This window comes from Tupaia chinensis, unplaced genomic scaffold, assembly GCF_000334495.1.
Source record: "Tupaia chinensis unplaced genomic scaffold, TupChi_1.0 Scaffold146177_1, whole genome shotgun sequence".
Classification (NCBI taxonomy): Eukaryota; Metazoa; Chordata; class Mammalia; order Scandentia; family Tupaiidae; genus Tupaia; species Tupaia belangeri.
Genome location: NW_006206032.1, coordinates 1,729,185 through 1,753,457, shown reverse-complemented (window position 1 = coordinate 1,753,457; position 24,273 = coordinate 1,729,185). Strand labels below are relative to the sequence as shown.

At 38.1% G+C, this 24,273-nt stretch overlaps 1 protein-coding gene across 4 annotated transcripts in view; it reads left to right on the top strand.

The window, feature by feature from the left end:
• Nucleotides 1–24,273, top strand: part of TTC27 (tetratricopeptide repeat domain 27) — a 182,242-nt gene that overhangs the window by 134,988 nt on the left and 22,981 nt on the right. For all 4 annotated transcript variants that reach the window (XR_003547960.1, XM_014584280.2, XM_014584281.2 and 1 more), the window contains exons 15-16: nucleotides 6,836–6,888; nucleotides 12,023–12,188. Coding sequence is in view for 3 of the 4 variants with exons in the window: in XM_014584280.2 (XP_014439766.1) it covers nucleotides 6,836–6,888; nucleotides 12,023–12,188 (219 nt within the window). In the remaining variant the exon portion in view is untranslated. The remainder of the gene's footprint in view (nucleotides 1–6,835; nucleotides 6,889–12,022; nucleotides 12,189–24,273) is intronic.

Below are 24,273 nucleotides of genomic sequence, written 5' to 3'. Positions count from 1 at the left end.
AAGGGGACCAGCAGATGGCGTAATGGTTACGTGGCTGGACTCCCATGTGGTCGACCACAGTTTGAGTCTTGCACCTACAGGCTTAAAATTCACTCCAGGCGTGTGTGCATATATGCCCAAAATCCTGAGAGAAGAACGGAAGAGAAGGGATTATGATGTGATCATCCTCCTGGGAGGTGATTTCTCACTTTCTGTCTCTCTGTCTTTCTCTTGTCGCTTCAGTGAGCATACATACCCTATCTCAAAAATCTCTCAAATATATTTTTTGACATATATGTGTATGCGTGTATATATGCATACACTCACACACATACACACACACACATACTTGGCTAAAGAGTACAGTAAAATATCATGTGTATGTTGTCATTTGCAAATATACTGGCTATGTTTATATTATTAGAAAGTTATTTTAGTGTGAAATCTTTATATATTCCAATTTTATTAAGATAATGATTCACATACCATATGATTCACACACTTAAAATGTACAATTCAGTGATTCTTACTATATACAAAGTTGTGCAACCATCACTACAGTCAATTTGACCCCAGGGTCATCTTTTTATTGCTGAGTTGTAAGATTTCTTTGTACATCCTAACTACAAATCCTCTATCAGATAAGATTTGAAATGCTCTCCCATTCTTTTAGTTGCTTTATTCACTCTATTGAAAGAATACTGTGATGTGGAAAGGTATTTTTTTTTTTTAATTTTGATGAGATCTAGCTTACCTATTCTTAATTTTCTTGCTTAGACCTTGACATTATTCTATGATTTTATTGCCCAATTCAAAGTCATGAAGATTTATCTTATCTGTACTGTTACCTTTTCTTCTGAGAGTTTTATCATTTTAGCTGCTATTTTCAGGTCTAGATTTTTTTTTTTTTTCAAGGTTTTTCCCATAGAATGTGTGTACTGGCTGCAGAGATATAGTGAGACGGAAGTGAGAAATCACCTCCCGGTAGGATAGCCATGCTAGAATCCCTATTCCGGATTTTGGGCATGCACACACTTGTGCCTGGGTGCTTTTTCAAGCCACTGGGTCCAGGACTTGAATCACAATCAACCATTTGGGAGTTCAGTGTCTTAACCACTACACCACCTGCTGACCCCTCTAGAGCTCATTTTAAGTTAAATTTTTGTATATGATTGTAAGAGAGTAGTCCAACTTCATTCTTTTACATGTAGATAGTCCCAGAACTATTTATCGATAAATCTATTCTTTCCCCATTAAAGGATCTTGTTAATTGGATCAAAATTCAGTTGACTATGGGACCAGCAGTTAGCATAATGGTTATGTTGCTGGACTCCCATGTAGTCAACCGAGATTCATGTCCTGGACCCAGTGGCTTAAAACTCACACCAGGTGCGTGTGCGTGCGTGCCCAAGATCCCGAGAGGAGAACAGAGGAGAAGGGATTGTGGCATGGCCATCCATCCTGGGGGGTGATTTCTCACTTGCTGTCTGTCTCGCTCTGTATGTCTGGTGAGTGCATGCGCCCTATAGCAAAAACTTCTCCAAAAGAAGAAAAAAAATCAATTGATAGTGAAGATTAGATTTTATTTATGAACGATCAATTATATTTCCTTGACTATATGTGAATGTATATGCCAGTGGCACCCTGTTGTTACTATTAGCTTTGCAGGAAGTTTTGAAAATAGTAAGTATGAATACTTCAACTTTAGTTTTCTTCTTCAAAATAGTAAGTATGAGTACTCCAACTTTAGTTTTCTTCTTCATTGTTTTGAACCTCTACTTAAGGTTTCTTCTGATTTCATATAGGATTTTAGCTTTGTCAATTTCTACAGAAATTGGCAGCTGGACTATTAATAGGGATACATTGAATCTGTGGATCAGTATGGGGAAGATTACAATCTTATTAATATGGTTCTAATTCAAATCTTTGTGTGGATATAGGTCTTTGTTTCTCTTGGAAAAAAATTAAGTGAAATCGCTTATCATGTTTTTGATATTATTGTAAATGTTACCATCTCTTTAATTTTTTAGTTGTTCGTTGATAGAATATAGAGATACAATTGACTTGTAAAATCTTTTTTCTTTTATGTATGGTAGAACATATACACACATGAGAAAGAAAGAGAGAGGGAGAGGTGAGCACTCTCCATAGGAAAGATTGCTGGAGCTAAAAGGAGGGATAGGGAGCAACACTATAATTGTTGGGAATCTCAACACTCCATTATTTCCTTTAGACAGATACTCTAGACAAAAAATAAATAGAGAAATACTAGACCTAAATGATACTGTAAGTCGAGTGGAATTGATAGGTATCTATAGAACTTTTCACCCTAAGACCACAAAATATGCATTTTTCTCACCTTGGCATGGAACCTTTTCAAAGATTTACCATACGATAGGACACAAATCAAGCCTTCTAGATTCAAAGGCATAGAAAAATATATCCAGCATCTAATTTGACCATAATAGAATTAAACTCAATATTAATTTAAAGAAACACCTTCGAAAATATATAAACACATGGAAACTGAACAACCTACTTCTGAATGACTTCTTAAGTACTGAAGAAATTAAGTCTGAAATGAAAAATTTATGGAAACAAATGATAATGAGTACACGAGTTTCCATAATCTATGGGACATGGCAAAAGCAGTCATAAGAGGGAAATTCATAGCAATTAGTGTGTATAAGAAAAAGATGGATAGGTGGCAAATAGATAACCTAACATCATGCCTCAGGGTATTGGAACAACAACAACAACAAAAATGCCAAGCGAAAAGAAATAATAAAGATTCAAGCAGAAATAAATTATATAGAAAATAAATGAACCATACAGAAAATAAATGAAAGCAAAAGCTGGTTCTTTGAAAAGATTAACAAGATTGACACACCATTGGCTAGACTGATAAAGAAGAAGAAAGAAAGAAACCAGATAAATTACATATGTGATGAATCAGGCAACATTACAACAGACATAATAGAAATACAAAATATCATTAGAGGATACTATGAGTGGCTGTATGCCAAAAAAAAACCAAGAGAACATGGAGGAGATGGACAAATTCCTGGATGCAGATAATCTACCAAGATTGAATCAGGAGGACATAGAAAACCTGAACAGACCCATAACAAGTCAGGAGATTGAATCAGTAATAAATAACCTCCCTACAAAGCCCAGGTCCAGATGGCTTTACTTCTGAATTCTATGAAACCTTTAAGCAAAAGTTAACCCCTATCCTACTCAAATTATTTCTAAAGATTCAAAAGGAAGAAAACCTTCCAAATTCATTCTATGAAGCCTCCATTATCCTCATTTCCAAAACAGAGGACATGACAAAAAAGGAAAACTACAGACCAATTTCACTGATGAATATGGATGCAAAAATTCTCAACAAGATACTTGCAAATTGTATCCAACAACATATAACAAAGATTATTCATCACAACCAGGTAGGCTTTATTCCAGAAATGCAAGGGTGGTTCAACATATGCAAGACCATAAATATAATACGCCATATTAACAGAAAAAAAGATAGAAACCATATGATCATTTCAATTGATGCAGAGAAACCATTTCCTTTCATGATTAAGACTTTCAGTAAGACTGGTAGAGAAGGGTCATTTCTCAACACAGTAAAAGCCATCAATGAAAAACGTACAGCTAACATACTGAATGGGGGAAAGCTAAAAGCTTTTCCACTAAAAATTGGTACTAGGCAAGACTGCCCACTTTCTCCACTGCTTTTCTAGACTTCTCCACTCCACTGGAAGTCTTAGCTAATGCAATCAGAAGAGAGAACAATATAAAAGGCATTCAATTGGCAAAGAAGAATTGAAAATATTTTTATTCACAGATGATATGATTGTCTACTTAGAAGACCCAAAGGTTTCCATGAAAAAACTTCTCAAAGTAATAAATAAATACAGTAAATTGGCAGGATACAAAATCAATATCCAGAAATCTATAGCATTTCTTTATGTGAACAACAAGTTGAACAAAATAGAGCTGAAGAAAGGAATCCCCTTTGCCATAGCCACAAAATGTATAAGATACGTAGGGATAAATCTAACTAAGGAAGTAAAAGACCTTTACAAAGAAAACTATGAAAATCTTTAAAAAGATATTGAAAAGGACATAAAAAAGTGGAAGGACATCCCATGTTCCTGGATTGGACAAATTAGTATAATCAAAATGGCAATCCTGCCCAAATTAATCTACATATTTAATGCAATTCCAATAAAAATACCAGAGATATTCTTCACAGATCTAGAAAAGACAATCATAGAATTTGTCTAGAATCATAAAAGACCTCATATTGCCAAAGCAATCCTGCACAAGTAGAGTGGAATGGGTGGCATATCGTTCCCTGACCCCAAGATATACTATAAAGCTGTGATCATCAAAACAGCATGGTATTGGCACAAAAACAGACAGGTAGACCAATGGAATAGAATAGAGACCCCAGAAATGAACCCCAAAGCTTACAGCCAACTGATTTTTGACAAGGATACCGGTCAATCCATTAGGAAAAGGAAAACCTCTTTAGTAAATGGTGCTGGGAAAACTGGGTTTCCACCTGCAGAAAGATGAAATTGAACTCCATCTTTCACCATTAACAAAAATCAACTCAAAATGGATCAAAGATTTGAACCTAAGACCTCAAACTATAAAACTACTGGTAGAAAATACTGGGGAAACTCTGGGAGACATTGGGGTAGGCAGAGAATTCTTAAATAAGACTACCAAAGCACAGGCAATGATCCCTAAAATAGGCAGGTTGGACTGTATCAGACTAAGAAGTTTCTGTGTAGCAAAGAACACAGTAACAAGTGTGAATCAACAACCCTCAGAATGGGAGAATATTTTTGTAAAATATGCCTTAGACAAGGGACTGATAACCAGAATATATAGGGAACTCAGGTGGCTTACTCGGAAAAAAGAAAAATAGAAAAAAAGATTAACCCAATTAACAGATGAGAAAATAAGCTGAACAAAAATCTTTCTAAGGAAGATGTATGAACAGCCAAAAAGCATATTGAGGAAATGCTCTACATCCCTCATCATAAGGGAGATGCAGATTAAATCTATAATGAGATACCACCTAACTCCTGTCAGGATTACAAAGATTAAAAATATAGAAAGTGGTAAGTGTTGTTGGTGAGAATATAAACTGATTCAGCCACTGTGGAGAACAATATGGAGGTTCCTCAAAGATCTACAAATAGAACTACTATTTGATCCAGCAATCCACCTTCTCCAAACAACAGGAGAATGCTCAGTCAGAAAAGCACTTGCACATCAATGTTTATTGCAGCATTATTCACACTCACTAAGACACAGAACTCACCCAAATGTCCACAAACTGATGAATGGATTGAAAAAGTGTGGCACATATACTCTATGGAATACTACTTAGCCATAAATAACAACAAGACCCTGGCATTTGATAGAAAGAGGTGAGATATGGAGGATCTATTGCTGAGTGAAGCAAGCCAGGATATGAACGAAAGATATTTTATGTATCCACTTAATATATACCAACTATCTGCACTTTATGGTAGAGATTGAAATATTGGAAGACATAAAAGCAGTGAAAGTAATTAGGGATGCTGAAGATAGTGTGGACCAGGGCAGGGGGAGAAGGCAAGAGAATAGAGAAGGATAGCAAGATAATAAATAGAGAAGCATGACTTTAGTGGGACACAGAAATGGTTTATTACCTGTTGATGATAACATGTATAGTATTCTCAACTGGACTGGTCTGAGAAGTATTTCATGTTGGGTAAATTCTTTTTACAAGCAAAATGATATATAGTGATTGAATGCTTAAAAAAATGAGAATAAAAGTAATAATAATTGGAAAAAATGATGAAAAGCTCTTAGATGATGATGGTGTGGGTAGTAATGTCTTTGTCTTGACTAATATGTATGGTATTCCTTCTGGAAAGAAAAATGTAATACACTGTAAAGATATATGTGATTCAATGTAATATAGACAAGATTGTGATAATAATAAATAAAATTTAAAAATTTTAAAAATAAATGAATAAAATTAAATAAATAATTCTTTTTAAAAAATCTCTCTGAAAAAGAATCCACATTTATATAAAACCTTTGTTTTTGTCATTAAATGGAAAAATAGAAATATGTTTGATGAAATAACTTAGTAGCAACACCGGAGAACACATTCTTATTCTTCTATCTGGTGAAGAAGAATGATAGTAGAATAGGAGACTTTGAAGATTAAAAAAAATTCTGCATTTCCTTGGATATGCAATATATCTATATATTGGATAAATCATGTCATAAATTCTCAAACTGTATTGTAATCTACATTTGAAAATAAAATCCTAACTAAATTCTAAATCAGTGTTATAATAATTACAACATTTGGTTGACTTTTTTCCTAAGTTATTTATTTATTTATTTTAGAGACATTTTTGCAATAGGGCTCATGCACTTACTAGAGAGACAGAGACAGAAATAGTGAGAAATCACCTCCCCCTGGGATGGCTATGCTGCAGTCTATTCTTCTCTGTTCTCCTTTTGGGATTTTGGGCATGCACACACACACATGCTCGGCATGGATTTTAAGCTGGTCTGGGACTCGAAACACAGGATTACATGGATTACATGGGAGTTCAGCGACACAATCATTACACTATCTGCTGGTCCCAACTTTTTTTAAATTATAAAGGTTTGTTTATTTTGTCACATAGCTTTAAAAATATTTTATTGAAAATTGTGACTTTAAAGAGCATATATTAGAAAATGGGAAAATGTGGTGGGTTTTTGTTTTCAGTAATTATCTTACTTAAATGAGAATATTCTGTAATTGGGTTCTCTATCCTTTCAGAATGCTGAGGCTTGGAACAATTTATCAACTTCCTATATCCGATTAAAACAAAAGTAAGTACATCAGACAAATATGAAGAACTTTTCTTTTAAAATAAATGAATGAGATTTTTCTCCAACTGAACATTAAACCTGTAAATTACTCTCTCATTTTCTCTTTCCAGCACATGTGTATGGTCATGTGTTGTTAAGTACTTACTGTGTACTTAATGATGTGGATATGTTCCGAGGAATGCATCGTCAGTTTTCACTGTTGTTCAAACATCATGGGCTATGTTTACACAAGCCTAGATAGTGTAGCCTTATATATACTTAGGTTATATGGTATAGCCTATTATAACTCTTACAGGATCACCATCATATCCTCGTCCATTATTGACTGAAAGGTCATTACATGGTACATGACTATAGTTGAACTCTACAGCACCATCAGTCAACTGGATTTAATTAACATCTTGACAATATTTCACAACAGTGGAATACACATTCTTTTCAAGTGCATGTGGAGTATTCATCAAGAAAGACCATCTTATTCATCAAGATAGACCATATTCCATGACATAAAACTCACCTTGATAAATTTAAAAGAGTAGAAATTACATGAAATGCCAAGACCACAAATAAATTTAAGCAGAAATTCATAAAAGAAACATGACTTTATATGAGTAAGAATGACTAAATAGTCTTTTAATTATAAATATATAGTTTATTCCTTGAAAATGTTTAAGATGTAACAGAATAAGAAATAACGCTTGGAATTTTTATTTCATACTAAATTTTATTACATGATAAAAGCAAGCATACTATTAGTTGGTCCATTCAATTGATGGATTTTTTAAAAAATATATATACTTGCTTGTTTTCTACTAGACATTATTAAGAAAATTAAGTAAATATAAACCAGTGTCTTCTGGGAATATAGGTTTAAGAAACAAAATATTATAGCCCATTTGTAAGTGGTATGTGCTGCTAAGGCACTGTGCTCCACAAACTACAACCACATGGAAGGGCCAGATTTGATTCCCTGTTCAACCTAAAAATTAGATGTAGTGGCATGCGTCTATATTCTAGGGACTGAGGCAGGAGTGTTGTGTGTTTTAGGCTGGCCTAGGCAACATAGCAAGACCTTCTCTGAAGGAGGCAGACATGGTGGTATGTGCCTGTAATTCCACCTATGAGACTATGACAGAAGGATTGCTTCAAGACAAGACCCTGTCATTTTTTTTTTCTGCCTGAGGATGTATACTCACCAGAGACAGACAGAAAGATAAAAAGGGAGAAGGAAGAAGCGTTACCCAATGGGACATGGGTCATGCCATAGGCCCTTCTCCTCTGTTGCCCCAACCTGTCATGCCCAGCTTATATTTCAAGCCATTGTAGCTGAGATTCAATCCATGGTCAACCATGTAGGATCTGGCTCCCTTAACCACAAGGCCACAGGTCAGGTCAGCCTGACCTTGGTCTTTAAAAATGAAACATAATTACATCATATATCTTTAAAAATTGATGAGTAATATACATTATATGTAGAAATATCAGGTGAGAATACAGAAGGGGCATGGTAACAGTAGGTGAGGCCGGCAAGTGGTAGGATGCCACTGCAAAGGTAAGACCCTGGGGGAGGCCCAGGTTCAGTACCCTGACCAAACTAAATAGGGTACAAAGATACCTGACTATAATCCTAGCAAACTACGAGACTGAGGTAGGAGAATCATGACAGGGCAAGATCCTATTAAAAATACCTCTTTCTCTCTCTCTCCCTCTCCCCATTAAAAAAAAATGTGTGTATACACACACACACAAACATATATATACACATACATACATACATACACACTCACGCACACACATTTATATTCCTAGCATACTTATTATATGCCCAACTCTCATTTAGATCTCAGAAGAAAGAAGGTAGCTTATTCCAAGTTGTAAATGCTTGGGAGCATATTGAACCAAAGCTGAAATTTGAAGGTTAGATAGAGACAGAGGCAAGCAAGCCTTTTAGGCAAGGTAAATAATGTGACCAAATGTAGGGGGACAGGATTGAATGCAGGATTTTAGGAGCTAGGAAATAAAATAGTTTAGCTATGGAGTCATGCAGGATCTATGAGAGATGAGGTTGGGAAGATAGGTTGGAGTCAAGCTTCAGTGTATTCTGACGGTCTGACATTCAAGTGGGGACTGTCCTGTTAGTAATAGGAAGCCAGAGATTAGGGTGGGTTAATTTCATTAAGAAAAAGCTTTTTGGCAAATATATCTCATGGCAGTATAAGAGACAGACTAGAGGAAACTGGAAGCTGGGAAACCAGTTAGGAGACAGCTGTTGTAACAATCCAGGCATGAGCTAACTAAAGTGGAAAAAGAAGGGCGTATGTTAAACAGTTTATGGAGGGGACAACAAAGTAGCCTTATTGACTGGCTATCAAAGCAAAGGGAAAGAAAGAGACAGGGTATATTTTTACTTTTATTTGGGCTTTTTTTCAAACTTAATTTTTTTATATGAAATTACAAGATATTTCTGAAGGCATCATTATATCTGTATTATGTTGAAGTCATGAAATGCTTTCTCTGCTCTTGGATGACAATATATATAAATAAAGTACTGTTTGTTCTACTATTCTCTTCAGAAAATAATATTATGTTCTTGATTGCAACAGATTGTGTTAAAACTCACTGGAGACCTTTTTGGTTAAAGCAACGGGTGGGGGAAATCCTTGTCATAGTTGTAGAATGATCTCAGTGAGTTTTTCTAGTAATCCAGATATTTGTAAATAGTGAAACTCTTGATACTCTACATTGTCTTCCAGCCCAGCCATCTTAGGAATCCTGCATTCTTTCTTAGGGGTTCTTGCATATTGTTCTTTAATTTATTTTTGGTATTTTCTTGCCTGTAACTCCATGATAGATTTTTATAAGGGTTGTAAGGACAGAGTAAATCTTTTCTTTCTTCTTCCCTTTTAACTCTTTTCTTTTTTTGCAAGTGCTCCAGATATAGCTAATTTTTGACTCATGAGATTCTCCCTTTAGAGGTAATTATTGTTCCTTCAAAAACTTGTATTTTATGGGTTAATGTGGCCCATTAAACTGTCATGTTTATCTTTTTGTTATCGTAGGGTTCTCCACTGAAGTACTTTATTCATTGTTTCATCTGATTCCCCTAGACATCATGTCCTTACTAGTTCCTTGGGAAATTTTCCCATCTTTATGTATAATTTTCATTGTACATTGTTACAGCAGGTTTCATAACCTACTATGAATCCTGGCATGAAGCTTCTTGGGAAGAAACTATACTATCCCAGAAAGAATTCATTGCAAAAATTTGGAGGCCAGGAAGTTGTGATTAGAAAATGGGAGGATAACTAAGAAAGAGGATAATCCTCCTGGTGTGGATTGTAGCTTGTCGAGTTTTTTTTTTTTTTTTCAGTAGGATGACTTTAGCCCCACCCTGATGTGGATGGAAGAACTTGGGAGTCTCAGTCCACCACTGTTGAAGGCAGTTGCTATTAGAAGGAAGGCAGAGGTGAAGTATAGAGTAGAAACAAAGGAAAAAAGAAAAAAGATCCCATAGAAACAGTTTATGGCTGACTTTTTATTTATTTATTTATTTTTTTGGAGAGGTTTTTGCCATAGGGCGCGTGTGCTCGCCAGACAGAGAGACAGCGAGAAATCACCCCCTGGGGGGATGGCCACGCCGCAGTCCCTTCTCCTCCATTCTCCTCTCGGGATCTTGGGCATGCACGCACACTCGCCTGGCTTGAGTTTGAAGCCACCAGGTCTGGGACACGAACCGTAGTCGACTACATGGGAGTCCAGCGACATAGCCATTATGCTAACTGCTGGCCCCCTATGGCTGACTTTGGAGAAGTATTTTATTTTTTAATTCCCTTTTATTTTTGCAAGAACTACTATCCTTTAGAAATTCTTTCAGTTAGGATCAGTAGATGGTAAACTCTCTTAATCTTTATGCATCTAAAACTGTTTGCTTTCACATTTACTCAAGTAATAAGTTTAACTGGTTATAAAATTTTAGGCTGAAAATATCTTTACTCAGCATTTTTTCTGTTATCTTCTAATGACCTTGTTGTTAAGGAAATATCAGCTCTTCTCTAATTGTCATTTCTTTATAGGTTTTAGAATGTCTGTTTGTTCTTCAAGTTCTTATAATGTCTAGTTGTTGGTATTTATCTTTATAATGCTTGGTATGTGAAATTATTTTGAATGTAGAATTTAGGGGTTTTTTTTTTTCAGTTCTGGAAAATGCTCAGCCTTATCTTTTCCATTTTCAGCATCCTGTCTCTTTCTACATTTATTTATTCTGAAATGTTTATCATGTGTATATTTGAGCCTTATCTCTCATTTTCTCATGTTTCATTACTATTTTTATATATTTAATCTGGATCCTGTTCTGGATTTTTTAATCTCGGAACGCCTCACTGTTATCTTCTAGTTCACCAGCTTTTTCCTTGACTATATGCTATATAGTTATTGTCACCTGTTGAATTTGTTGTTATTGTTTTAATGTCTCTTTCAAATCTAAAAATTTCCGGATAGTTTTTATCTCCTGTTCTTATTTCTTTTATTTCACAAGTTTCTACTCCTTTTAAAATATGACCTATTTTAAAATTTTTCCTGTTGGTTTTTTTAAACAAACCTATTTAAAGACTTGTTAAATTGTTCTTTAAAATTAGAATTTATCTTTAGCATATTTATATTCTGTTGGTTAATTATGTCGACTTTCCATCCTAGTGTAGACCCCCCCCCCACGTTATGCACTTTCGATTTGTCGATTCATTTAGAATATGAGGGTTTTGTTTTGACCTCCTCACCTTTAGACCACCCTCCACTAGTGCCAGGCTTGCTATTTTTTGTACTTCAGGTTTGCAGTTGCACTTGTTTGGTCACCGATTCCAAGTCTGGAACTTGAGTGAGCCTTCTCCTGAGGTGATATTGGCATAGACACTCAGTCTATTTACCAGATAGGGAGGGAGTATTTAAAAGGATACTCTCTATACCATAGGATCTGTCATTGAATTTTATAGGGAAATTCGGAGTGGTTTTGGGTTCTTTCAGCCTCTTATTTATTAATGTGAATGAATAAAGACCAAAGTAGCATTTTTCACATTTAGGTATGGTTTATTCTAATAAAACAAGTTTTTCATTGTTCTCCTTAAAACCTGACCTTCAATAGAGTAAAAGCCTTTAGAACTTTACAAGAAGCTCTCAAGTGTAACTATGAACACTGGCAAATCTGGGAAAACTACATTCTCACCAGTACTGATGTTGGAGAATTTTCAGAAGCCATTAAAGCCTACCACCGGCTCTTGGATTTAAGAGACAAGTACAAAGATGTTCAGGTAGGATGTTCTTTATTTTTTAGTACATCTTGTTTCTTTGTTTTGTTTTGTTTTGTCTTTGAGAGGTTTTTGCTATAGGGTGCGTGTGCTCGCCAGAAAGACAGAGACAGAGAGATAGAAAGCAAGAAATTACCCCCCAGGGGAGATGGCCACGCAGCAATCCCTCCTCCTCCATTCTCCTCTCACGATCTCAGGCATGCACGCACACGCACCTGTCGTGAGTTTAAGCCATCGGGTCCGGGATTCGAACCGTGGTCAACTACATGGGAGTTCAGTGACAAAGCCATTACGCTAACTGCTGGTCCCACAGTTTGTATTTGATATTACTCCTTGATTTTATGTTGTAAACTGTTTCCTTGAATATACAAAGAAAAGTTTTGTTAGGTACATGTAACACATGAAAAGAGTTTTTTCCTCTAGTTAAATATTCTTAGTTACATATTAAGTCTGGCATTCCAACATCAAATGTGTTTATGCAGTCACAGACTGCGTAATACTGTGACGTAGTTGTGAAAATCTGGTAAGTGATTTACATGTGTAGAGTCAGCTTCCAGAAGGAAATGGAATGCTATTTGCATTCCTTCTGCTTGGCATTTTAATATAGACTGTGATTTCTAATAACTGGAGCAAATCCCATACTCACTATTCACTCATTGAACAAGCATTTGCTATATACTTCCACATGGTATGAACATATAGAAATAATGGCTGGCCTTTTCTTTGAGTACTTATGAGATGATCCTTGTTTTTGGTGAAATTAAGTGATCTTTTCAGAAAATATGGGAAATTTGAAGCCACTATGTTTGTCATCCAATAGGACATAATAAACAAGACCTTTTACATTTCATTCTGATAGAAGACAGTGTATAAAGATGGGGTATACAGGTGCTTATTGGTTATGAAATCAGGCAGTACTTCACTAATCTTATGATTTACTATCTGTACCCAAGCTGTTCTAAAATTTAGCTTACCTGGGATGTGTCTTAACATCCTCAGCCCTTGATTTGCATACATGATCTTGCAAGCCCAACCATATAGTTGTCCAAGTTTTTTTTTTTTTAAACAATTATTTTATTTAGATTTATGTATTTATTCATTCATACATACATACATACATACATACATACATACATACATCATATATACCAGAGAAAGAGAGAGAGAGAGAGAGCGACCACGTGCGTGCAAGTTGCCGTGTCTGGGATTCAGACTGTGGTCAGCCACGTGGGAGTCCAGCACTCTTACCACCATACCACCTGCCAGCCCCAGCCAAGGTGTTTTAAGGCTCAGGTTCTTGGCAGTTGATTTGAAGCTGTGGCTTCAAGTAAAGCCATATGCCCTCTTGAAGAAGCTATGTTGACTCCTTTAAGTACTTTCCTTTTCCTTATATATTTTTTTATCCTTTCTAAGTATCGTACATAGAGTTGTTTTTTTTTTCTTTTAGCGAGCTTTTTCCTATAGGGTACATGCATTTGCCAGAGAAAGAGAGAGACAGAAAGTGAGAAGTCAAAGCCACCCCCGGGGGGATGGCCACATCACAATCCTTCTCCTTCATTTTTCTCTTGAGATTTTGGGCACACACACACACATGCGCCCGGCATGAGTTTTAAACCACTGGGTCTAGGACTTGAACCATGGTCTACTATGTGAGAGTCCAGTGACATAACTATTATGCTATCTGCTGATCCCACGTGGAGCATTTTTTATAAAAAGATAGGGCTTGAATTTTACAATGTGATGATCACCTAAACCATGACAGGAAGCATGGAAACTTTTATATCCTAGAGAGGATAGGAGCTATCACAATCTATTTGCACCGCCCCCTGGCTGTCCAGTACTTCTCCTGCTCACCCAGGACAAGTACTAAATTCTCTTCTGCATGTAGCCCCTCAGCAAAGGGCATTAATGAGGCCCAGAACAGATCTCATTGTGTTGCTGACCAGGACAGTGCTTATCTTGTTTTCTTCTGCTGTGATTTGTAAGATCCTTCTTTACTAAGAAAGGTTTCTGGAGCCCATTTCTAAAATCTCAGGGAAAATGTAAAAAGCTTACATTGGCAGTATAATCTGCTTCACACTTGAAATAAATTCTATTACTCTTTCACACTAAAAAAAAAAAAAAAGAAAAAGAAACACGAGGCATTCAAATCCAATGCTCCTCATATAGACATCACCTCTTCCCAGCGTCAGCATTCTTTAGATTCACACAGTGTTGGAGAAAAGGGATCTTGGAGAAATCCTTTAGGACTAGGCTGAGTCAGCTTACACGTTGAATGAGACAGGATTCCTGGTAAGACCAGCTGGGGGGGTTCTCTAAGCTGTCAGTCATTTTCCTGTCCTACTGGTATTGTGCTAGCTGTGTGGCTGTGTCATCTCTTCCCTGGTCAGTTTGATCCCATTCATCTTTGCCATGTCCCTCCAATTTCTAACTGATTTGTTCTTCTTTCTGGTGTGGATAAGAGTTCCCTTCTGGGGCCAGCAGGTGGCATGGTGTTTAAGTGCACTGGACTCCCCCATGACTGACTATGGTTTGAGTCCTGGACCTGGCAGCTTGCTTTCTCATTTTCCCTCTCTCTCTCTCCCCGTCTTTCTCTCACTCTCTCTCACTTGCTCTGTACTTCTCTAGTCAAATTAAAAATAAATAAAGTTAAATAAAATAATTTCTTTAAAAAATAAAGTTCCCTTCTAAGTCTGTACTTTAACCTTTTGAGTCCTGAGAAAATCCTGATTATCCTTTCATGTTGGTGCCAGTAGGAGTTGAATTTATATAAAGAGCTCAAATGGCCACGTCTAGGCTTCTCTCCCCTATGTCACATGGACTTGCGTGGGTTACACTATTTAAGCGTCAAAGGAAGGGAGCTTTTCTACTTTATTGTGCACTTATTCTCCACTGCTTACCAAGACACATAGAATAGGTAAAAATGAAACATGGTAAAAGAACGATAATATTTATTGAAGGCTTACTGGGTGTCAGACACTGTTCTAAGCACTGTACATGTATTAGTTAATTTAATTCTCACTGCAGCTGTGTGGGATAGGTTTTGTACTATTCTCGGATAAGTCTAACTCTAGAATGAATGTATGCATGTATGTATAAGGGAACTTCAGTTTATATAAAAAAGAATTAAAGTATAAATTTATTTTGGTGCAAAAGTTTTTGAAATCCATGTTTAGTTTTTTCATAATACATATTTTCCGTGGACTTTTTGAAGACCTATTGTATTTTCCCCCTTCGTTTAAAAAAAAAAATCTGGAGTGGGGATATGCACTTGAATAGCACGTGTGCTTGCCAGAGTGACAGAAAGTGAAAAATCACACACACACACACCCACCAGAGGTGTTGGCCATGTTGCAGTCCCTTCTCCATTCTCCTCTTGGGATTTTGGGCATACACACACACATGCACCCAGCGTGAGTTTCAGGCTGCTGGGTCTGGGAGTTGAACCACAGCTGGCCATGTGGGAATCCAGTGCCTTAACCACCACACCACCTGCCGGTCCCTTTTTTTTGGAGAGATTTTCACTATAGGGCGCGTGCGCTTGCCAAATAGAGAGAGACATAGAGACAGAAAGCGAGAAATCACCCCCCCCAGGGGGGATGGTCACGCTGCAATCCCTTCTCCTCCATTCTCCTCTCGGGATCTTGGGCACACACACATACACATATGCCTGGCGTGAATTTTAAGCCACCGGGTCCGGGACGCGAACTGCGGTCGACTACGTGGGAGTTCAGCGACATAGCCATTACGCTAACTGCTGGTTCCCTCGGTCCCCCTTTTTTTTTTGAGAGAGATTTTTGCTGTGGGGTGCATGCACTTACTAGACAGACAGAGAGAAGGCGAGAAATCACCCCACAGGGGGGATGACCATGCCGGAATCCCTTCTCCTCTAATCTCTCTGGAATTTGGGCAAGCACGCCTGCACATGCGCTGCCATGAGATTTAAACTGCCAAGTCTAGGAGTGGAACTGCGGTCGACTACGTGGGAGTCCAGTGACATAACCATTATGCCATGTGCTAGTCCCCTGCTGTACCTTTTTAATTATTTTTTAATTGCCAGAGAGCACGTGTACCCATCATGGAGACAGAAAGAAGGAAAAGGAGAAAGCTCTCTCCAATAGGACCTGATTACACTATAATCCCTTTTCTATTTCTCCATCTATCAGGATTTTGAACACTCATGCACACATGCCCACCATGTTTCTCAAGTCACTGGGACTGGGATTTGAACTGCTGTTGGACATGTGGGATCTGACTCCTTAACCACTAGGCTATAGGGCTTGTCCCCTCCCCCCTTATATTAAGAAAACTAATGATATTGGACCAAGTAACTGTTCAAGGATTGTTTTGTTTGTTTGTTTTTGTCATTGCCATAGGATGCGTGCACTTGCCAGAGAGGGAAGCTGAAAAATCACCTCCCGGGGGTTTGGCCATGCTGAAAAATCACCTCCCGGGGGTTTGGCCATGCCGCAGTCCCTTCTCCAGTCTTCTCTCTGTATTTTGGGCATGCATGCACATTCGAACAGCATGATTTTCAAGCCACTGGGTCTGAGACTTGAACTGAAGTCAGTTGTATGGGAGTCCATTGCTTTAACTGCCGTGCCACCTGCTGGCTCCGAAGATTGTTTTGAAAAGCTGTTTTTTTCTGTATCATAAAAAGTTAGAAAGTCATCAAGATAGTGTTGATTTTCACTGACATCAGGCATGCCAAGTCTTATTAACTCATTCCTAAGAGACATTTATTGTAATAGAAAGGCAAGAAAAAAATGAAACAGTTGCTTTATTCAAATAATGATGTAGAATAAAATAGTTCAGCATAGATGATTCTGATTCCTTGCAGTTACTATAGCAAAAAGGTATTGGAGACTGTTGGTTTAATTTTGCTTTTCTTACCACTCCCTACCCCACCCAGCACACATACACATACAGCTTAGGTGTGTTATTTTCTCTCAGGATAAAAAAAAAATTCTATTAATGTTTATATAATACTGCTATATTTTAATGTCTATAAATGTATGGGGAGAGGGATGACATTTAGAATAATCTATTGGTAATCACAGAAGATAGCAGTGGAGATAATCCTGACAAACGTAACCTGAGGGACCAGCAGATAGTGTTATAGTTACAGGGCTAGACTCCCACGTAGTCAACCGCAGTTCAAGTCCCAAATCCAGCAGCTTAAAACTCACGCTGGGTGCATGTGCATGCATGCCCAAAATCCCTAGAAGAGAATGGAGGAGAAAGGATTGTGGTGTGGCCATTCCCTCTGGGAGGGAGGGTGATTCTCGCTTCCTGTCTCTCTGTTTCTCTCTGGCAAGCACACACATGCTATAGTAAAAATCTTTCTAAAAAATAAAAATAAACATAAAAAGTAACCTGAGTATAGTTAATTTTAAAGATAAAACTTTGAGTTGTTGATTTGATATGTTATGTGATAAATCAAATTTATACCTTTTATGTGATTAGAATTGTAAGAAAATTTGCTTAGAAACGTTTCAGGAGCCTTCCCTAAGAAAGAATAAAATGACTCAAATATGTATATGTTATATATTTTATAATATATGTACTATATATATATATATATATGTATAATATGTATGTCCCAGCATAAATTGAAATGCTTTTATTTAACTTTTACCTTAAATTAGTTTTTCACACATAGTTTTGTAATCATATTTATAGTTTCTCACCAAATTACAGAGAATTTTCAACCATAGCAAAACTATAAGGTTGTCAGGAAAGTCATGACCCATTTTTGCGTAGAACAACATAGAAAAATACGCCATGACGTGCCCACCAACTTAATACGTTCAGATTCCCATATAAAATTGTCTGATTTTGGGAACCAGCAGTTAGCGCAATGGCTATGTCGCTGGAGTCCCACGTAGTCGACCGTGGTTCGTGTCCCGGACCCGGTGGCTTAGAACTCATGCCGGGCGCGTGTGCGTGTGTGCCCAAGATCCCTAGAGGAGAATGGAGGAGAAGGGATTGCGGCGTGACCATCCCCCCTGGGGAGTGATTTCTCGCTTTCTGTCTCTATGTCTCTGTCTGTCTGTCTGGCGAGCGCATGCACCGTATAGCGAAAACCTCTCCCCCCCCCAAAAAAAAAGGTCTGATTTTATACTCATTGTAGCACAGTATTTAATTTACATCATTGTGAACTTGAGTAAAAAGTTTGAGTCCTGGACCTGGCGGCTTGCTTTCTCATTCGCCCCCACCCCCCGCCCCTCTCTCACCAAATTAAAAATAAATAAATGAATAAATAAACAAAGTTAAATATAAGCATTCTTAAAAAGAAAAACGTTATCCTTGTGCTAGGCCCTGTCATTAGCTCTTTTCGGAATGTGTCATAGAATTCTGATCGCACTGATTAGACTTTGGCAAGTGTGATAAAATGACTCTACAGTGGTTAAACGATCATTGAAAGAAAGTCATGCTGGCTTATGATGAGCTCAGGCTTATTTAGCTTCATGGGCTGCTTCTGTCTGTCATCATGTTCTGACTACAACTAGTCCTGTGCCCTGAGACAGTTGATAGATTGCCTGGAATATTTTTGTCTTGGGTAAAAAAAAATTGTCCTTAATTTGGCTGTACATGTTTGGCAACAGTTGTCTTTCAGAAAATCCCTCATATTTATATATGTGACACTACTTGACCCATTCTATTTTAATTTGCTTTAAAATTCTCTTTTTATTTTTCCTATGTTATAAATTATTGTCATTTAAACTTTTTTCTATTTTGTGTGTGTGTGTGAAAATATATAAATTCATATTCATTTAAATACAGGCATGAGGGGGCCAGCTGATGGTGTGGTGGTTAAGGTAGCTGGATCCCACGTGGCCACCTTCACAGTTTGAATCCCAGACCCAGGGACTTGAAAAACACATTGGGCAGATGTGTGTGCATACTTGAAATCCTGAAAGAAGACTAGATGGCAAATAGAAATCACACATATCCTTATTTTTTTCTTATGCCATGCCTTGAAGTCTGAGAAGATTTATGTCAAAAAGCATACTCCCGGGACCAGCAGTTAGCATAATGGCTATGTCGCTAGACTCCCATGTACTTGATTGCAGTTCGTGACCCGGACCCGGTGGCTTAAAACTCAAGCCGGGCGCGTGAACGTGCGTGCCCGAGATCCCGAGAGGAGGATACAGGAGAAGGGATTGCGGCATGGCCATCCCCACTGGGGGGTGATTTCTCACTTTCTGTCTCTCTGTCTCTCTCTGTCTGTCTGGCGAGTGCATGCGCCCTATGGCAAAAACTTCTCAAAAAAAAAAAAAGCATGCTCCCCCATCATATTAATGTACATACAACTATATCTAACAAAGACTTTAAAATAAATTATGGTACAATTTACATATAATAAAATGTACAGGTCTTAAGTGTTACTTTGTTGTATTTTGACTATATATATCCATATTTTTGTGTATATATGTACATATTTACATATATATGTGTGGTATATATATAATTTTTATGAAAAATTTTTCCAATAGGGCACATATGCTCACCAGAGAGATGAGGGTAATGGAGTGAGAAAGCTCTTCCCCCAGGGGGGATGACCATGCCATTGTCCCTCTCAGGATTTTGGGTACACACACACACCCACACACGCGCCCAGTGTGATTTTCAAGCCACCAGGTCTGAGACTTATCACTCAGTTGACCATGTGGGATCCAGCCATTTTAGCCACTATACCACCAACTGACCCCTGTTATATATTCTTATTTAACCATCACCCAAAACAGTTACGGAATATTTTCATCAACACAGAAAGTTCTCTTAAGCTCCCTTCCAGTCAGTTGAACCAGTCCCCCCGTTTCCCCCACCAGGCAACTACTTTCTGATTTCTGTCACCACAGCTCAGTTTTGCTTTTTCTTGAATATTATATTAATAGAATTATACAATATGCATTCTTATATTTGATGTTGTTCTTTGTGTGGGTTACTGTTTGGTGTTTTCTCTGGGGACAGAAAAAGGTGATGCTGACGTGCAGAGGGGCAGTTTGCCAACCACATTGAAGTCCTGGAACATGTGGTGGTTGAGAATTACCTGAAAGTAAAGAGGGGAGGGAATGGATATACTTCGTGCAAATTATAGTTTTGTAAACTAGGTATCATCTCCATTATACTGCCATGGTCTCTGAGGCTCAAAAAAGTAAACTAATAATGCTGATTCTTATATTAAGTATTAATATTTTTGGATCATTGGAAAAGTCATGACATTTTTCTATGCAAATATGCATCATAAATTTTCCGATGACCCAATATATTAACATTTCTTATATTAAATATTAAAACTAAGGCTTGAAGTCTGGCCTGTTAAACCTAAAGCCACTTCTACACTTAGGGCTTTTCCCCTCCCTCCCCCCTTTTCCTTAAAGATTAAAGAAAATGCTGAACTACCTATCTTTCTCTGATAACTGAGGTTTGGGGAAGCTAAGGGTCAGGGTTATCAGACCAGGAAATGGAGTAAGTACTTAGAGAGTTCCAAGTGGAGCAGGGAGTTAGCCAACCAGGGGAGGCAGGAAATTGCTTCATTCCTGGCCTGGACCCCTCCTGGAAGTTTTTGTAACTAGACCTAAGGCAGTCCTACTCTTTCCTGCTGTAAAGACCTCCAGGATTCAAAGGACCAACTACACCTTGTGCTTTAGGCCAAGATTTTGATTTTTCCAAGGACTTCAAGGTTAGTGTTGAAGGACGAGGATAGTTATCCCTTTCCCTTTATGGAGATTTGCCAGCATTTATGTTAGAATTGCTGTTCTTTTATGTGAGTGTCCTCAACTTTCCTTGGGCCAGTGTTGATATATGAGGGAGATGAGAAATAGGTTTAAGATAGAGAGTGAAACAAATATTCTGTATCACCTAAATGAATTAGAGATGGGTAAGGAATTTATAGGCCATTACATAGACCCCGTGGAATTACATTGGTTTGGGTAGGACATGAGGATCAACAGGTCCATTAATACTGGTTGAAATGACATTTTAGAGCCAGACTATAGCTTGATGGTTAGGCAGCTTTATCCCTACGTGGCCAACCATGTAGTTTGTGTCCCAAACCTGCCAGCTTGTAAAACATGCAAGGCATGAGTGTGTGCGTATGCCCAAAATCCTAAAAGGGAGAAATGGAAGAGACGAGATTGACATATGACCATTCCCCATGGGAGAATGCTTTTTTTCTTTCTCCCTTTCTCCTTCCTTCTCTCTCTGTCTCTCTGTCTCCTTCTGGCAAACTTATGTGCCTCCTGGCCACATTTTTTAAAAAAATGAAATCTCTCACTTGTCAAATACCAGGAATCCTCAATAAGATTATCAGCAGATTTCTTGTTATAAACTCTGGAGGCCAGAAGGCAGTAGGGCTGAAGTTCAAAGTGCTAAAAGGAAACAGCAACAGTCAAACAAGAATCCTGTAGCTGACACAACTGTCCTTCGAAAATGGGAGAGAGGGCTGGCAAGTGGCCTGGTGGTTAAGGGTGCTGGATTCCCACATGACCCAACTGCGGTTTGAGTCCTGGAACTGGCGGCTTGCTTGCCCTCTCTCTCTTTCTCTCTCTCTCTCTGTTGTCAAATTTAAACAAATAAAGTTTTAAAAAATGGGAAGGGGATTAAGACATTCCCAAATAAGTAAAAGCTGAGGGAGTGGGGCCAATTGTGGCATGGTAGTTGAGGTGCTACATTGGCAACCCAAAAATCATGATTGATAGATAGATGTATGTATGTTAAAAACAAAATTTTAAATAGTTGAGAAAATTCATTGTCACTCAACCTGCCCTGCGAGAAATACTCAAGGGAGTCCTACTTCATGAAATAAAAGGACACTAGACAGTAATTCAAAGCTGTCTGAAGAAATAAAGATCTCAATAAAGGTAAATACATGGGCAATTTTAAAAGTTATCATCAAGTTCCTGACCTGGCAGCTTTCTTTCTTAGTTTCTCTCTCTCTCTCTCTCTCTCTCTCTCTCTCTCTCTTTCTCTCTCTCTCTCTCTGTCCCTCTCTGGTCAAATTAAAATAAATAAATAAATAAATACAAAATAAAAATAGTTCTTTTTTTAAAAAGCTATAATTACTGTAACTGTTTTTAATTCCACTTTTTGTTTTTTACATGATTTAAGAATATATTTGGCGACCAGCAGTTAGCGTAATGGCTATGTCGCTGGACTCCCATGTAATCGACCGCTGTTTGAGTCCTGGACCTGGTGGCTTAAAAAACTCACGCCGGGGGACCAGAAGTTAGCGTAATGGCTATGTCGCTGAACTCCCATGTAGTCGACCTCAGTTCGCGTTCTGGACCCGGTGGCTTAAAACTCACGCCAGGCACATGTGCGTGCGTGCCCAAGATCCCGAGAAGAGAATGGAGGAGAAGAGATTGCGGCGTGGCCATGCCCCCGGGGCGTGATTTCTCGCTTTCTATCTCTCTGTCTGTCTGGCAAGCGCACGTGCCCTATAGCAAAAACATCTCAAAAAAAAAAAAAAAGAATTTATTTTTGTGTGTGTGTGTGTGAATACATATATATATATTTTAAGAGATTTTCACTATAGGGTGCATGTACTCACCAGACAAGGGGAGACAGAGAGAAGAGACACAGAAAGCAAGAAATCACCCCCCAGGGGGATGGCATGCCACAGTCCCTTCTCCTCCATTCTCCTCCAGGATCTTCGGCATGCACACACATGGGCCTGGTGTGAGTTGTAAGCCACAGGATCCAGGACTCGAACCACAGTCAACTACATGGGAATCCAGTGACATAACCATTGTGCCATCTGCTAGTCAAGACCTATATGTGTGTGTGTGTGTGTGTGTGTGTGTGTGTGTGTGTGTGTGAATATGGTTTTTGCTATAGGGTGTGTGTGCTCGCCAGAAAGACAGAGACAGAGACAAAAAATGAGAAATCACTCCCCAAGGGGAATGGCCATGCCACAATCCCTTCTCCTCCATTCTCTTCTTGGGATCTTGGGTGCACATACACTTGCACCCAGCGTGAGTTTAAGCCACTGGGTCCGGGACTCGAACCATGGTCGACTACATGAGAGTCCAGCATCATAGCCATTACACCAACTGCTGGTCCCAAGACCAATATATTTTTAAAAAAACAGTCTAAAAGTATTATTGTAACTTTGGTTTATAATTCTATATTTTTTGTTATATAATTTAAGACACTTAATATACTAAAAATATTTGTTTATGCTTTGGGGCACACAGTGTTTAAAGATGTAATTTTGTGACAACAATCAAAAGAAGTAGATACAGAGCTGCTAAAGAAACAGAGATTTTATGCTATTGAATTTATAGCAGGTATATATAGAACACTCTACCCAACAACAGCAGCATACACTTTGTCTCAAATGCTCATTGGTCTTTCTAGGAGAGACCATATGTTGGGCCACAAATTAAGTCTCAATAGATTAAAAACATTGATATACAAAGTATCTTCTCTGACTACCACATGATGAAACTAGAAGTCAATAGTAGATGTACAATTAGAACATTAACAAAATTACACTGGTCTTCTGGGCTAGGGGTTAAGGGAGCTGGATCTCACATGGCCAACTATGTGATCCAAATCCTGGCTCTAGTGGCTTGGGAAACATGCTAGGCATATGTGCGTGCTGCCCCAAATCCTGACAGGATGGGAAAATGGAGAGGAAGGGATTGCGGTGTGACCATGTCGGAGTGGGAGGGGGAATGCTCTCACTGTCTCCCCTTCCCCCTCTCTCTGGCAAGTGCAAGTACCCTGGATCCTGACAGAATAGAAAAATGAAAGAAAAAAGGATTTGGATGTGAACAGCTGCATTTGGAGGGTCTTTTTTTTCTCTTTCTTTCTTTCCCTCCCCCCCATACATGCCCTCTAGCAACTAAAAAATAGAGAGAGAGAGAGAGAGAGAGAAGGAACAAACTAAACCCCAAGCTAGCAAAGGAGGGAAATGATAAAAATTAGTGTAGAGGTAAACAAAATACAAGCTAGTAAAGCAACAAAAAAATCAACAAAACTAAAAGCTAGTTCTTTGAAAAGATGAACAAAATTGACAGACTTTTAGGGGGGAAAATGAGAAGAATCAAATGACTGAAATCAGAAATGAAAATCA